Source organism: Drosophila serrata, unplaced genomic scaffold (genome assembly GCF_035046125.1).
Source record: "Drosophila serrata isolate PLE 108 unplaced genomic scaffold, ASM3504612v1 contig_240, whole genome shotgun sequence".
Taxonomy (NCBI): Eukaryota; Metazoa; Arthropoda; class Insecta; order Diptera; family Drosophilidae; genus Drosophila; species Drosophila serrata.
Window position 1 is genome coordinate 5059564 of NW_028257138.1, and position 15005 is coordinate 5074568.

The 15005-nt window shown below is 38.5% G+C and overlaps 2 protein-coding genes across 2 annotated transcripts; one reads left to right on the forward strand and one right to left on the reverse strand.

Annotated features, from left to right (window-relative positions):
- Positions 1-1530: 1530 nt before the first annotated feature.
- Positions 1531-14676, reverse strand: LOC110183411 (putative RNA polymerase II subunit B1 CTD phosphatase RPAP2 homolog). Its single transcript, XM_086830753.1, has 5 exons — positions 14545-14676; positions 14373-14484; positions 14208-14305; positions 13962-14146; positions 1531-3488 (listed from the first exon to the last, which is right to left on the reverse strand). Exons 1-5 carry the CDS (start codon positions 14571-14573, stop codon positions 3154-3156), a joined length of 759 nt encoding a protein of 252 aa, XP_086686879.1. The 5' UTR covers positions 14574-14676; the 3' UTR covers positions 1531-3153.
- On the forward strand, positions 11751-13947 carry Fkbp59 (FK506-binding protein 59kD). The gene is made up of 8 exons (XM_020951686.2): positions 11751-12096; positions 12188-12330; positions 12468-12588; positions 12654-12792; positions 12859-13216; positions 13283-13393; positions 13450-13587; positions 13691-13947. The coding sequence occupies exons 1-8, from the start codon at positions 11904-11906 to the stop codon at positions 13802-13804; spliced, it is 1317 nt and encodes a 438-aa protein (XP_020807345.2). The 5' UTR covers positions 11751-11903; the 3' UTR covers positions 13805-13947.
- Positions 14677-15005: the final 329 nt, after the last annotated feature.

A 15005-nucleotide genomic window follows, 5' to 3' on the forward strand; every position in this document is an offset into this window, starting at 1 on the left:
TTTATTTTTGTTTAACATTTTCTGAGTGCTTTTTTGTTGTGTTTAATATTTGCATATTGCCTTTATGTGGTGAGTGTAACGAAAAAAACTTTTATTTAAATTGTATACGTTTTTATTATTTTGTTATTATTATATCTGAGAGAGAGATAGAAAGATAGGGAGAAAGAGAGAGAGAGAGAGAGAGAGAAAGAAAGAGATGTGAATATTTACGTAGTAAAAATGTTTATTGATATTAACCAAGCGAGGAATATGTATGTACTGTCATCTCATTTACTGTCACAGTTAATTTTCCACTTTTCCCAGGAAATTCCATTGATTTAAAGAAAATAAACACAATCGAAAAATCAACCTAAGCCAAAGCATAGATACATTTCTAGCTCAATATAAATTCATGGCCTGTTGCATTTCTAGAAATAATGACTGTAAATGTCCCAACGAACAACCAAACTGTCACAGGCCATAAAAATTCAATTCACAGAAATAACAATTGCCTCGACTGTGTCACGCCCCCCTCCGGTCCAATCAGGGCGCGGTATTTCCCCCCAAAATAGGGAAAAAAAACCCACCCATTCCATTTGAAAAACGCCCATCACGTGCCACAATTTACGGTCAAAGTTTCGAGGGTCGCAACACTCGCAAAACTGTTGCAAGACTGCCAACTAAACATTAGTTTAATGGCAGTATCTTCCTCTGGACCCTAGCCACCTTCAAAATATCCTGAAAGTACCCCGGGAGAACCCCTTTTCCTGCCACCCATCGATAACTATAAGTACTCGTGTTTGGATAGCGGCGTTCAAAGTTTGACAAAAGTCACTTAAAGCCGCCACAGCGGCCATTTCGAATATCCGTTATGAGAACCGAAGACACAGACCAAACTACAGAATAGTCGTAAAAAAATAACAAGAATATACAAAAAAATAAAGACAGCAATGAAATGAAAGGAAAGCAACTGAACCGGAAAAGAAGAACGAAAGAATATTGAAGAGTTTTTCAACTGAAGCTACTCGAATGGAGAGTGTCCCTCGAGTAAGGGAGTTTCCCAAGCTAAAAAACTTTTGTTTTGTTTTCTTTATATTTTTTTGTTGTACTTTTCCCATAAATCAATCCAGTTATCGATGGCCTTAAAATTAGATAACATCAAAGACTGTGATATATATGTCCCAGAAGGTTGTACTTCTTAAACTTAGAAAGCAGATAGTGAAACAAGGTAATATTTTATAGTCTTGAATTTAAAAATATAAATATTTGCAATTGAACTGTATAATATGTATTTTTTAAACATTTATTTGAGTGTTATTTAGCGTACAATAAATATTTTTCATAGCATTCATATTTTACAAAAGCAAATAACAATGAACATATCACCAGAAAATGAAAATAAATGCTTTTTAAATAGTTTCTTTAATTCTTCTTTCGTCATTTGTTTTTTATTTTAAATTCCGATTCTGTTATTATAGATTTTTAACTGAAACAAATTGAATATCATCTAAACAAGTAAACAAAACATTTCAGACAGCAATTAAATAGAGCTTTGGCATGAAAAACGATACGTTAATCCCTGAAGATCTGTCCTAATGAAATTTTACTACTTTTACTGCAGCAACTTGCCCAAAAAGACCCCTCCTTAATCCCTGTTAACTGTTTCTACTTTTCTCTGCTACTTTTTCCTACATACACCTTAGACCTGGCGAGTTCCATCAACTTAATCTACCCGAAATAATACCCTGGGGGACTTGGGCAGAACGGGGAGCTGGTAAAAATGATAAAAAGAGTTGAGCCACTGACCAAGAGACACCAAAAAAAAGAATACAAAAATATATACAAAAAAAAAGCAAAAAAGAATCCCAGTCACTCAGCTAGTTGGGCTTTTGTTGTTGGTTATCCTGTCGCTTTTGGTGCTGCTCCTGCTGCTGCTTTTTTCCCGTGTTGTTGGTAGACAACGTTGTTATTTATGACAATTTCATTGTCTTGTCCACTTGCTGCCCTTTTTATTTCCGTCTTTGCCTTTTGCTTATTTACTACCATCACACATACACACAGACACATATATATTTAGCCCACAGGATGCTCTCACAGACGCAGAGAGCTTCGCTTTGTGTAGCATACTTTTGTGCGCGCGGCGTTATCAAACGTTTTCCGCGCTGTTACTCTTAGGATTCGGTGTATTCCCCCCCCTTCACCTTACTAGGACATCTTTTTAAACAGCTCCATCGGTGTGTGTCCTGTCTGCATGAGTGTATGTGTGTGTGTATGCGGCTGTTATCAGTGGCACAGGGACTCATCAGGATCCATTGATGGAAAGTTTGAGTGAGTTTTCGACACTCTGAGTCAAAGAGAGACAGAGACTCGAATTCGAAAAGGACTCCGGACTCAGGACTCAAACCCGGACTCGGACTCGGTTTTGGGACTCAACTTCTGTTTACACTTGGAAGAGCACGCCAAGCGGAGTCCTGCCAATTGTTGCAAGCCCTTTGTTGTTGTCTTGCGGGTGAAAGCTTGCTGAAAACCCGTACACACACACACCCGAATATTTATGTATAACCAATTCGAGGTCCTTTCCTTTTCCTTTTTCTTTTTTTTTTTGGCAAGCATTTGTTCAAAAATTTATGAAGCTTCTGCTCGGGCAAAAGTGGCTTAGGAATTTATTTAATTAACCCCAGACTGCCGAGGAAAAGCAAGAGCCACAACAGCAGCAGCAGCTTTCCCCCTTTTATTTTATTTTTTTCTTTCTGTATGACAGCAAAATTGTCCTTTAAGTGTTTTATGAGTGCGGCATGATTTCAAATGATTTCTATTTCTGTGTGGTGTCCTCTCTGCTCTGCTATTTTCCCTTTTTTTACGTTTGTTGTCGTTATGTGCTCCAGTTCCCACGCACACGTACGTATACGTATGTACACGGAACGTGATTATTTTGTGGCTAAAAATGTATATTTTTTCTAAGAAAAAATAATATTTTCTAAGAAAAAATAATATTTTTTTTTAAGAAAATGTTTGCTTTTATATATGCAAATATCGGAAATATTTCAAATAAAGCTTAGTAAGCATTATTTATTTATTTATTTTTACTGTTATCTTTAGGATACCTTTTAAAATATATTTAAATATTTGACAGACATATTTCTCTTACTAATATTTTGTTTAATTAAATAGAGTTTAATTGATTTCTTTCTGTGTAGACAACGGTACATACGCAAACGTAACAATGGTTGGTAAAATAAAAAAGCAAAAAAAGAAGGGAAAATACTGGCAGAAGCAGAAGTAAACTTGCAACTTGTTTGCGCTTTCCCTGGATGCTTTCTTTCCTTTTTTTTTTGCCGACTGCCTGCTGATTAGAAATGCTTTTGATGTATGTATGATGAAAATCTGCGGCTTTTCCAATGCGGCATGTGCAGCAACCTGATTCAGAGAGGTAATGAGCAATTTAAAAAAACTTTCCACTCTTTGTTTACCGATTGAAACTTGGACAACGAATGAATTTCCATCGAGATCTAAAGTACAGATTAAAATAATTACTATGGGAAATAAGCAATTTAGTTTGTTTTCAAACAGGGAAATCAGGATAATTTAAAAGTTAAAGATTTTTCTTGTTATTTATTACTTAATTTCAGTTTCAATGCCTTTAAATTCCTACCTTTTCTGTAGCTAAAAAAAATCTTAAATTAAAAAAAGAAACGACTTCCATTTCCTTCTTGCTATATAAAATTTAATAAAGTAAATATTTTCCTCTGGGAAAAATGTAATTACCTTCACGAAAATGCATATTATTTTACAACAAACTAAACAATTTAAGCTTTACACCTTAAGGTGTTTTTCCCACTGTCCGTAAACTATTTTCCTTCGCCTCCCCACAAACATTTCCAACTTTTATTAATTGCTCTGCCACCAGCGACTCACATTTCAAGTTGGTATAAATAAAAATGAGAAGTTTATGCGAATAATTCTCCGTTTTATTCATACTAACTTTGCTTTTAAGGATCGGTTGCCACACTCCTCAGAATTGAGCAGGTTTTTACTTTATGCATTCCCTCATGGTTTCGTATATCTTTTCCTTTTTTCTTGTATTTTTTTTGTGTGCGAGTCCTGTGAGACTTTGAGCGTGGCCTTTACCCCCACTATCTATCCGAATGCCTATCCCACTTTACCCCCCTTCCTTTTTATTTTGTGCTACACTGGAATGTATAATATATTTTCAAGAAAGTAAAATACAAATATTAATAAAAAACCATTTATAACAAGAAAACTAATTAACTTTGGAAAGCCGAAGTTTATCAACCGTTGCAGTTTGCAAATTAATTAAAGGATCGCATTGAAACTAGCTTACAACTAAACTTAAAATTGTTGATAATTTTATATAAACATTTTTTAGACAATTTAATGTTGAAAAATCTTATAACTAAGCCAAAAATGGATTAATTTCAAATCGGAAAGCTTTCCTAAGTTAGTTTTTAGTACGTTAACAAATCTGCGTACTCAAATTAAAATTGTAAAAAATTACCTTTTTTGTTCAAAAAATTAAAAAAAAAATATTTTCTTTCAAACACAGCCAGATCGAATCGGCTGTTAATGCTGATCAAGAATATATATGGTTTATAGGGTCGGAAATGACCCCTTCATCAAGGAAACATAAAATATGTCTATTATAGGGACTATAAATCTATATATTTATATGATCTATTTTTGTAAAGAAAATAACCCATTTTAAATACTCATAACTAAGCCAAAAATGCATTAATTTCAAATCGGAAAGCGTTCCTATGTTAGTTTTTTTTAGGTTAACAAATCTGCATACTTAATTAAAAACGTTAAAAAATTAACTTTTTTGTTCAATTTTTGTCAATTTTAACCCTAAAAAATGTTGAAAAAAATTTTTAAAATAATTTTCTTCCAAACACGGCTAAATCGACTCGGCTGTTCATGCTGATCATGAATATATATGGTTTATAAGGTCGGAAATGATTCCTTCACTGTTTTTTAAGCTTCTAACTAAAATTATGATACCCTGCAAGGGTTTAAAAAAGGGTTACAAAAAATCACACCACAAAACATTGTATTTCATATATTTGAACACCTTTTTAAACGATTTCAAATTTAAAACTACTTCTCAAGCACCCAAATATATATATGTATTACTTTCTTTGAAATATAAACCCCATTGTGGCATTTTAAAGCTTTCCTATAGTTTTATTCGCAGTGTATCCTTTGCATGCGTTAAACCAAAAAGTTGTAAATCTTCCAACTTACGTTTAGTGCAACAAAGTCGCGCTTTCATATGATGAACATAAAAGAGTGAGCAACAAAAACAAAAACAACAATAACACCAACACAAAAAAAATGAAACTTTACTCACACATGCAGGCGGAGAAAGTGAAGAAAGTAAAAGGGAGAAGGAGAGGCTGGAAGGCAGGGAGATATGGCCAGAGAGTAAGAGAGGCAGAGAGAGCGGCGGCGGGTAACGGTTAAGTTAGTGCCGAGGAGAAGGAAAAAAGCGCCGAGCTCGACAGAATTCCATGCTGGCGACGAAGATGTTGTTAAAATAAAATAGAAGCAAAGGCGAACGCAGGACGACGGGCAATAAAAAGTGCGTAAGGAGGAAAAATAGAAAATGACAGAGAACGAGAGAGTCCTGCGCGAAAGAGAGGGCGAAGGGCAGGCTGGCAGTAACAACAACAACAACGATGACGATGTCGAAATTAATACGAAGGAATCACATTAAAACTTCCACAAGGAGCCAGAAACAAGGAGCGGGCACAGCACAAGGCCCTGCTGACTCCTTGAAGCTCTCGCCAGACGACGAAGCTTTCGGTTGGGTTAAAGACGAAACATATTGTGCGTAGACGCCAGCGAAAAGGACGAACAGGACGCACACCAACACCAATGCCACCCGCCACCCGCCACCATCACCCACACACACAGACAACGTGTTTAGGTTTAAGTGTTTTGCTGCTGCAGGTTGATGACGGGGGTTGGATTCGGGATTTCGGGATTCGGAATTTTGGATTCTCGCAGACAGATAGATACGCACACACACAGAAGCAGCCGCTAAGCGGAGCAATTCCAACAACTTCGCTATGTGTGTGTGTGTGTCTGCTTAGAATAAAGGTATACACGCACACCACGTTTTTCCATTTTGGCTCTTTATTATGTCTACTTCAAATGCTAAATCGAACAGGACGAAAAAAAAAGGGGAGCCGAGGACGAAAGCGAAAGCGAAGCGAAGGGCAAGGCGAGAGGCCAACTAGCAAAGGACAATAACATCTGAGACAGTAGCAATCGGAGTAATCATCATAAACAACACTGAGGCAGGTCGAACTCCACAAAAGCGAAATTTATTGATATTGGTATTACTTTTCCCAACAAAAATAACAGCTCAATCTGGGAAGTATGTTCATTTAAATATTAAAATTAAATGGAACAGAGATGGGTCCTTTACTTATTTATCTAAAAACAATTGGGGAAATGTATAATAAATAAGAGTAAACGAATATAAGTATATTCTGTAAAGCTTTAACGTCTAAAAAGTAATTTAAATAATAATCTTAAAGAGAAATCAAAGTGTTCCATCAATAAGAAATAAATAAAGAGTCCAACAATTTTGTTACATTATTTTTAAATTGTTTTAAAATCTATATCAAATTTAATATTCGAATAGAACCCATTAACTATTGCCTAGTTCCTCACTTTTATAGACCAATAAATCTCACAAAATTCGATCTGTCTTTATTTATTCACGACGAATAACTAAAGCTTTCCATAAATTTCCAACTTTTCATTCTTTATTTTTTTGTATCAATTGATTGCATCTATTTATTTATTAAATATACCGCTAAAGGGCACATAAATAAATGTTAAAAAATAAAACAAGCTAAAAGAAGCTACTAGAATTTTCCAAAAGGCTTTAACTATTGATAACACAGAGAAGCAAATAATTTCCCTAAAGCTAATAAAAGTTTATTTTAGTTCAGATGAATATAAATATATATTACAAAGGAAAATGATATATGTATTAAAAACATTTATTAATTTGTATAATAAATATTAGTTTATAAAGGAAATAATAATGTAAATGATTATTAAGCAACATTCCAAACATAATTAGGATTTATATTTCAATTCATCAAAGACAAAGATTATTTATTAGGACATCAGCCTGCCACAACCGTGTAATAAATTGGGTAATAAATTCGATTCGTTAATTAACTTATGTATGTAAGTTATTACCTCGATTCTTGACAAATTCGGTGCCATTTGTTGGGGCACAAAACTAGTTGAATTGATAAGGCCTAATTAAATGATATATATCTTCAATACATGATTGAATGTGAAAGATTAAGGTTACTTATATTAATTATGTGTTACTGATTTCCTTATTTCTTTTTAAAATGGAAAACTGATTTTACCTGGCTCTATAATATTTTTAAATAAACAAAACATCTAAGATTTAATAATATTTGACTGAATACCTCTAAATATGACAGCAGCCTTAATCAGCTTTTCTTGTGAACTTACGCCCTGTGGGATTCTTTTAGCCAAGACCTTTAACAGGCTTAAAGCCAGTTTTCACCGCCTTTTCTCCGTTGGAAACATGAGACCAAGGATGTGGAAAGAAGCAAGGACCCCACACCATCCTTCGCCTCGAACAACTATCGATGGGCTGTGCGGCCCAATTTTTAAACTACATGCCCTAAAATGTGAACTAGGAGTAGTCAAGCAAAATGATTGATGAAAAATCTGCGTGTGTACACAACTTGCCACTCAACACGACACACACACACAGACACATAGCCACACACACACACAGAGAGAGAGTCGCACATATACATGACCACTTACGCCCACTTAGACACGCCGCGTTCTGGTTGCTTTTTGTATTTTTCTTTTTTTTCGTCCTTTTTTGGTATGTGTATGTGTGTGGCAGTTGTTAGTTTGGCAGCAAAAGTTTTCTTCCCTTTTTCGCCAAATTGAATGATAAGGAGACTAAGGGGAGACGTGCAAGGATGTGAGTGGAAATGACTAAAAGAAAAGTTTTTTCTTTTTTCGGCTCCGAAACTGATTGATAGCAGTGCAAATGTTAATTGCATAAGGAAAACAAGAGGGGGGAAAATCCGAAAATCCAACAACCACAAAACTGCAATTTTATATCACACACAGAGTAAGAGAGAGAGAGCGAGAGACAATGGATGAGCAATTTAAGTTGTGTACAATTAAATTTTAATTATCGCAGCAACAACGCAGCTGCTGGTGATTTCCCCCCCAAACAAAAAGCCACAAAAATGTGCTTTTGAAATTGCAATAAAATCGCGCTTAAGTGGGATTCCAATAAAACAATCAGTCAAAAAAAAAGCTTACGTTAACCAACACCAAAAACGAAAACCAAAATGAAAAAAATATAAAGAAAAATGAAAAGAGCAAAGGAAAAGAGCCAGGCAACAAATTTTTGTGCAAGCAAGTGGAACTAAGGGAAACGAGGAAAATCGCCTGGGATTTCCCTCAGCCAGCCTGGGAAAATTGCTTCGATTCGTGGCGAGATAACTGTCAGAAGCAACAGTTTATAAGGCCAAAATACACTGCACACTGCACTTGTTCGTTTGGCCCCAAACTTTATGTATTTGTGCCAAGAATTTTACCTATTTCAGCATTTTATCACTAACCGTATTCAATAATTTCCTTTTCCTGTGGCCGCAAGCCACAAAACGAAATGAAATTTAACAAGCAAACTGCAAACAAACGAAGAAAAAACACATACAGAAATTTTTGGAATAACAAAACCCAATCTGTGGTTTACATTTCTTTGTTTTTCTCTTGGAAATACCGAAATTGTACGAAACAATTCCCCAATCGGTGGCGGGCAGGACATAAGGATGTGGAACAGGCGCAACAATTATACGAGATGTTGAGTGGGGGAAAATCGTAGCATACTTTTAAGCTGTTGCACCACGGAGTGAGTGCATTGGTTTTGTTGGGGGGAAAACGAACGAAACGACAAGCGGAAAAACAGAAAACGGTGAACGGCAAACGGAAAACGAACGGAAAAGCAGTGGAAAAGTGGGAAAAAGGCAGCAGAGAGAAAGGTGTGGAAGCAACAATTTTTTTTTTTTATTTGTATTTTTACTCGTTTCTGTGTGTGTTTACCTTGATTCGTTTAAGCAAACATTTTTAATTGCATTCGATTTAATTCAATTTTTGTTTAGTGCCATTTTTAACTGGTATTTATCGTTGCTGCTTGTTTGTTATATGTATTTAATTTAATATTTTCTGGTTGTTGTTGTTGTTGATGAACACACACACGCACTAACACTTACACACACACACTGTGTTACGCGCGGGAGCTGCCGCAAAGGAGTAGATTTTTTTTTGAAGTAAATAGGAGTTTCTGCACGCACTCAACGCTCCTTTGTTTGCGCCGTTGATTCTACAACTCTTGCTCCTACTTGTCCGCCTCCTCGATTGGATTTGGGTTCAGTTAAGTTCACAATTCGATTTCGACTTCGATTTCAAGGGGCTTCCCCGCTAATTTCCCTCTCTGCACAGGCACAGTCACAGTCACAGTCACAGGCAGCTGGACTTAACGGTACACACAGCACACGCCGAGGCAGGCAAATGCAAATGGCGGCAGCGTCCGGAGAAAGTGCGTCCTGTCTGGTTGTACCCTAACGACTTAATGCGCTCAACGCAGCTTTTCACACGGCCATGGACCACGACGAACCACGCAGCATCCACAATCGCTCAATCCGAAGCGGAAAAGCGGAAACCGAAGCTTCCACCCGAGCGCAAAACGAACGCGAGCATCTTGAGTGAGTTTTCCCCCCATCGCCGAGTGAGTGTTCGTGGTCTGTGTGTATGTGTCCTGTTCTCCCTGGCCTTTCATCACTCCCACTCAAAGCGAGTGAAAGCTGCGCCTGGAATGTTTACAGTCGAGTGACGAGCAACAGTGAGCGTGGGCAGCTGTAGAAAGCAGCAGGCCAATCCTGCCAATGGTCAATGTCTCTATACCTGCAAAAATAATGGACATCGAAACGGACACAGGGCCTAGAGCACTCAGAAAAACATTGAGGGAATTATGAGAAATATTTTGGGATTATAGAAAATCCCAAAAAAGGGTTAAAAGTACTGAGAAAAATAACTATTTTCATTAGTTCTGAATTAACGTTCTTAGTGAAATTGAGACTATTCGGCATTGTCCACTTAAGAACATACAACTTCTTAAAATCTTTGATTTATATTAATTAATCTAAATCATTTCTTAAATTGTTTTGATTGTCGGTTTCATTATCCATGATTGGGAAGTAGATTTACCGAATAAAAACATCGAAAGCTTCGATTATTTTATCAAATTTCCTGACATAGATTTACATAACTTCACACCACCACAAAAAATGGAATCGTAAAGTTTATAAATAATTTAAAATAAGTTTCTAATGACTTGAATAAACAATTAATCCCTAAACTAAGCAATTTCTTTCGGTGCAGTCATCCCCGCTGACGAACCCTAATTAATGAGCGACAAGTGTGCCAGACACGGGGCTTCAAGGAGCCGAACTCTCGGATGAAGCTTTAGTTGATGACTGTCTAATATTTTAGTGACTAGGAGACAGGACAGGCGACAGCTGCACCGATTTATAAAGACGCACCCAGAAATTAAAGCCGGCCGAGGCACACAGTGGGCTATTTCCATTGAGGCCCTAAAGTAAAACCACCAATCATTTTTGACCTTGAAAAATATGCCAAGAATATCCGTTTGCCCCACTGTGCACATGGATGGAGCTTATGGAAGGGCAGCTTACCGAGCATGAATTATAGAAACCAATAAAATTAAGTGCATTAATTTGTATTGATGTTCGTTTCGAATGGAACTTGGCAGTGCCAAAGCCAAGGGCAAAATAATCAAACCTAGCAAAAACGGTAACAGGATTATATTTGATGCATGCAACACACACTTTTGTGTGTAGGCAGCTGAACAAGCATTTAAATGCCGCCGGGGCAGCTTACATTTATTCAGATGTCTCTGTGTATGTGTTTGAGCTATCATTCAAAATGGAATGCACAATAATAGCCTTCCTTTGATTGCATTAATTGGCTTTTAAACGGATTAACCGAAATGCGGAAATATTAAGAGGGTAACCGAATATTATCAATACTTATAAATCGCACAATTAAAAAAAATGGATATAAAACATTACAGCATCCTATAAACAAAAAAAAACATTTTTAAATCAGGAAGTTTTGTTTGATCCTAAAATAAATAAGCTGGATAGCTATACATATGGGTATATGTATAGTCAGTATAAATTTAAACATTTTTTAACTGAATTTTTTTTATAAATCATATATATTTATGTAATATATGATGGTATTTAGTTGCTATATAGAATGCTCATAGAGAATCTATATAAGTTTCAAAAGCCGTGAGCTTGTAGCATTTCCTTTTACCGGAAGCTATAGGGGATTGTTCTTGACCACGTCGTCCGCGAACTTCTGTAAGAAGACCGAATATAGATTCTGTACCAATTCCTTCATTACGGAAGTGGAAAAATCATGCGACTCGGAGATCCATGTCTGCATTTGCGACAATGGGCGCTTTTTAGACCGCGGCTCTTTTTGAATCGGCTTGGGACTCATCTTTCGCTGCACAATCTTGATCTTAGGCCACAGCGGAACAATATTTGAGGAATTGCGCGGGCGATCGCCAAAAAGACGCTTGCTCTTCAGCAAGTAATCGATTTACAAAAAGCTTCCCTCAATATCGGTATATCGGTATCTGTATCGAATATGAGTGTTACCTTTTGACATTTGGTATTTGAGCAGGCGGTGCGTGATTGTCACACTAAAAGGCCGGCGTGGTATTTTTTTACTATCTTTCTTCCGGTCACCTTGCCCTCAAGTCGTGCGAATTTTTTTTGGAAAAAATGCCTAACGAAAATCAAATTGACCTATCCGGTGATGGCGGCGTCCTAAAAGAGATCCTGCAAGAGGGTCAGGGCACGGAGACGCCGCACACTGGCTGCACGGTGTCTCTGCACTACACCGGCCGCTTGGTGGACGGCACCGAGTTCGATTCGAGCATTGCCCGCGAGCCCTTCGAATTTCCGCTCGGCAAAGGTGAGTGAAAATGCCTACGAATTGGCAACTAACTGCGACTTCTGGAAACTTCGAAGTCTATATTTTTCCCTCTGTGTGTCCCGTTCCTTAGGCAATGTGATCAAGGCCTTTGACATGGGGGTGGCCACCATGAAGCGCGGCGAGCGCTGCTTCCTCACGTGTGCCCCGAATTATGCCTACGGGGCTGCCGGCAGCCCACCCACCATTCCGCCAGACGCTACTCTGATCTTTGAGGTATGTGCAGTTCTATCGAGTCCGAAAACAACTATGAAAAATTATCTGAACATTTTCAATTTCATTTCTCATCGATTAACTTTGATTTGTTAAGAATACTCCAGAACTGAAGTATATATTCTTTTCCCTATTTGCAGCTGGAAATGCTAAACTGGAAGGGCGAGGATTTGAGTCCCAATCAGGACGGCAGCATTGATCGCACCATTCTGGAGGCTAGCGATAAGAAGCGGTCACCCAGCGATGGTGCCTTTGTCAAGGGTAAGTCGTAACACCATTGTGCGGTTTACTATATCTTATGTGGTTTCCTAAATACGCATACACAGCCCACATTTCTGGCACTTTCGAGGGTCGCGTGTTTGAGGAACGCGATGTAGAGTTCGATTACGGTGAGGGCAGTGCCATCGGCATTATCGAGGGTGTCGAGATTGCCCTGGAGAAGATGAACATAGGCGAGACCTCCAAGTAAGACAGCCAAGCGAGAAGGGAAACCCACCCCAACATCTTTACAAATTCTCCTCTTTCACTTAGAATCAAGATCCAGTCAAAGTATGCCTTTGGCGACAAGGGACATGATGAATTCAAGATCCCACCACGCTCCACCGTGGAGTATACTGTGAAGCTCATCGACTGCGGCAAGAAACTGGAGGAGTGGAAGCTGAGCGACGAGGAACGTCTGGCAGAGGCCAAGGCATACAAGGAGAAGGGCACCAACTACTTCAAGAAAGAAAACTGGTCGCTGGCCATCAAGATGTACAATAAATGTCAGAGCCTGCTGCCCACCAATGCCGATACAAACGAGGAGGTGAAGAAGGTCAAGATCGCCACGCACAGCAATATTGCGCTGTGCCACCAGAAGTCCAACGATCACTTTGAAGCCAAGCAGGAGGTGGGTATCATCGATATCAGACCCTGAAGTTAATTTACTAATTCTGACTTCACATGTTTTTTAAAGTGCAACGCGGTTCTAGCTCTGGATGAGAACAATGTAAAGGCTCTTTATCGTCGTGGTCAGTGCAACCTGACCATCAATGAGCTGGATGATGCTCTCGAAGATTTCCAAAAGGTAACCATTAATTACTTATTACAAAGAGCCGCTTATTTAATCACGACTTTGTTAAGGTTATCCAATTGGAGCCGAACAACAAGGCCGCTGCCAACCAAGTTATCATCTGCAAGCAGAAGATCAAGGAGAGCAAGAACAAAGAGAAGAAGCTCTATGCCAACATGTTCACCAAATTGGCTGCCAACGATAAAGAGGTATTGCAGACTCCCTTAACCACTGAATGAAGATAAAAAAAAACAAATAAAGTACAACATTCTCATCTCTCTCATCCCCTGCGTCGTATTCTTCCTTTGTTAGGATGAACCCGTGCGCGAAACCGACGTGCTGAGCAAGTGCGGCGAGTGGTCTGAAGAGGATGCCAAACGCGAGGCTGAGCTCACGCTAGAGCGCGACAATATAATCATGATCTAGAGCGGATCAACATCTTAGTGCTTTAAATATTATTATTATTATACCCCAAGGGCTTATAGTCCCTCATCGAAAATCCAGTAAATGTAATGAAGAAATGCTTATTATATGAAATACTTAAATAAAACGCTTTGAGTGCTAGGTAAGGGTAGTCAAATACCTTTTGGCAGCAACTGAAAGCTGGGTCTCGTCTCCCTGTCCCGCAACCATAGCGGCGATGTGGGCACCTGGGCCTTCACATACTCGGAGGCCTTGAAACAGTGTCCGGAACAGAATTTCTTGCGCTCTGTTAGATCGTAAACTTTGTTTTTGGACGCACTAATGGCGTACTTTTGCTTGGGGACCCTGAAAATGATATGTCTGGATCAAAATGAGCCCTTTGAGCGCCTCCAATCCAAGCACTTACTTCTCTAGAAGATTGGAGCATAGCGGATAGCCGCATAGTTTGTTTATATCCCGCTCATCCACCACATCGTCGTAATTCGACGGGCCAATCTCCCAGAGCTGCAGGTAAAGGTATTTTATAATTGCTAATTTAGTTCATGTCGCATTCAATTTGCATTATTTTTACCAGAGACAGGAACTCGGCCTCCGGTATTCCCGGCTCCATAAGCCGCACAACAACAGCATGGGCCCGCGCTAAAGCCGCGCGCTTTTTTACCACCGCCGCGATGAGCTGTTGCCTGCAATGCAAATGTGTATAAGTGGCAAAGTAATTGAATATTAATATATTGTAATTAGACCTCAGTTGATCGCCCTTTTCCGTCGTCATTTCCTTTGGTTTTTGCAATTTTAATTTAACAACAATTGAGTCGATAGAGCTGCACCGATTTCGATAAATATTAGCGATGGTACTTAAGTCTGGGTCAGCTGTTTGCCTATTGTTTTTTTTCATCTGTTTGAACGGCGGGCACACTATTTCACTATAAACAAAAATAAACAAGGAATTCTGCTCAGGGAAATACCAATTTGCGATTCGTTTTGTTGATTGCCCTGTGCCGCCGTCCACGCAGCTTTAGTATGACTAGCAGGAAGCCCGCTACAGTCTGGGGGCCACCACGGACATGCGGGTCAAGAATCTGGTGCTGGGCTTTGCCGAGCATGTGAATTATTCCCGCATCTCAAAGGACTAAGTATTGCTCTGTTGGTATCCTGATTTTCGGAGATTCTTAAAATAAACCCATATATCCCACTATATCTTTCC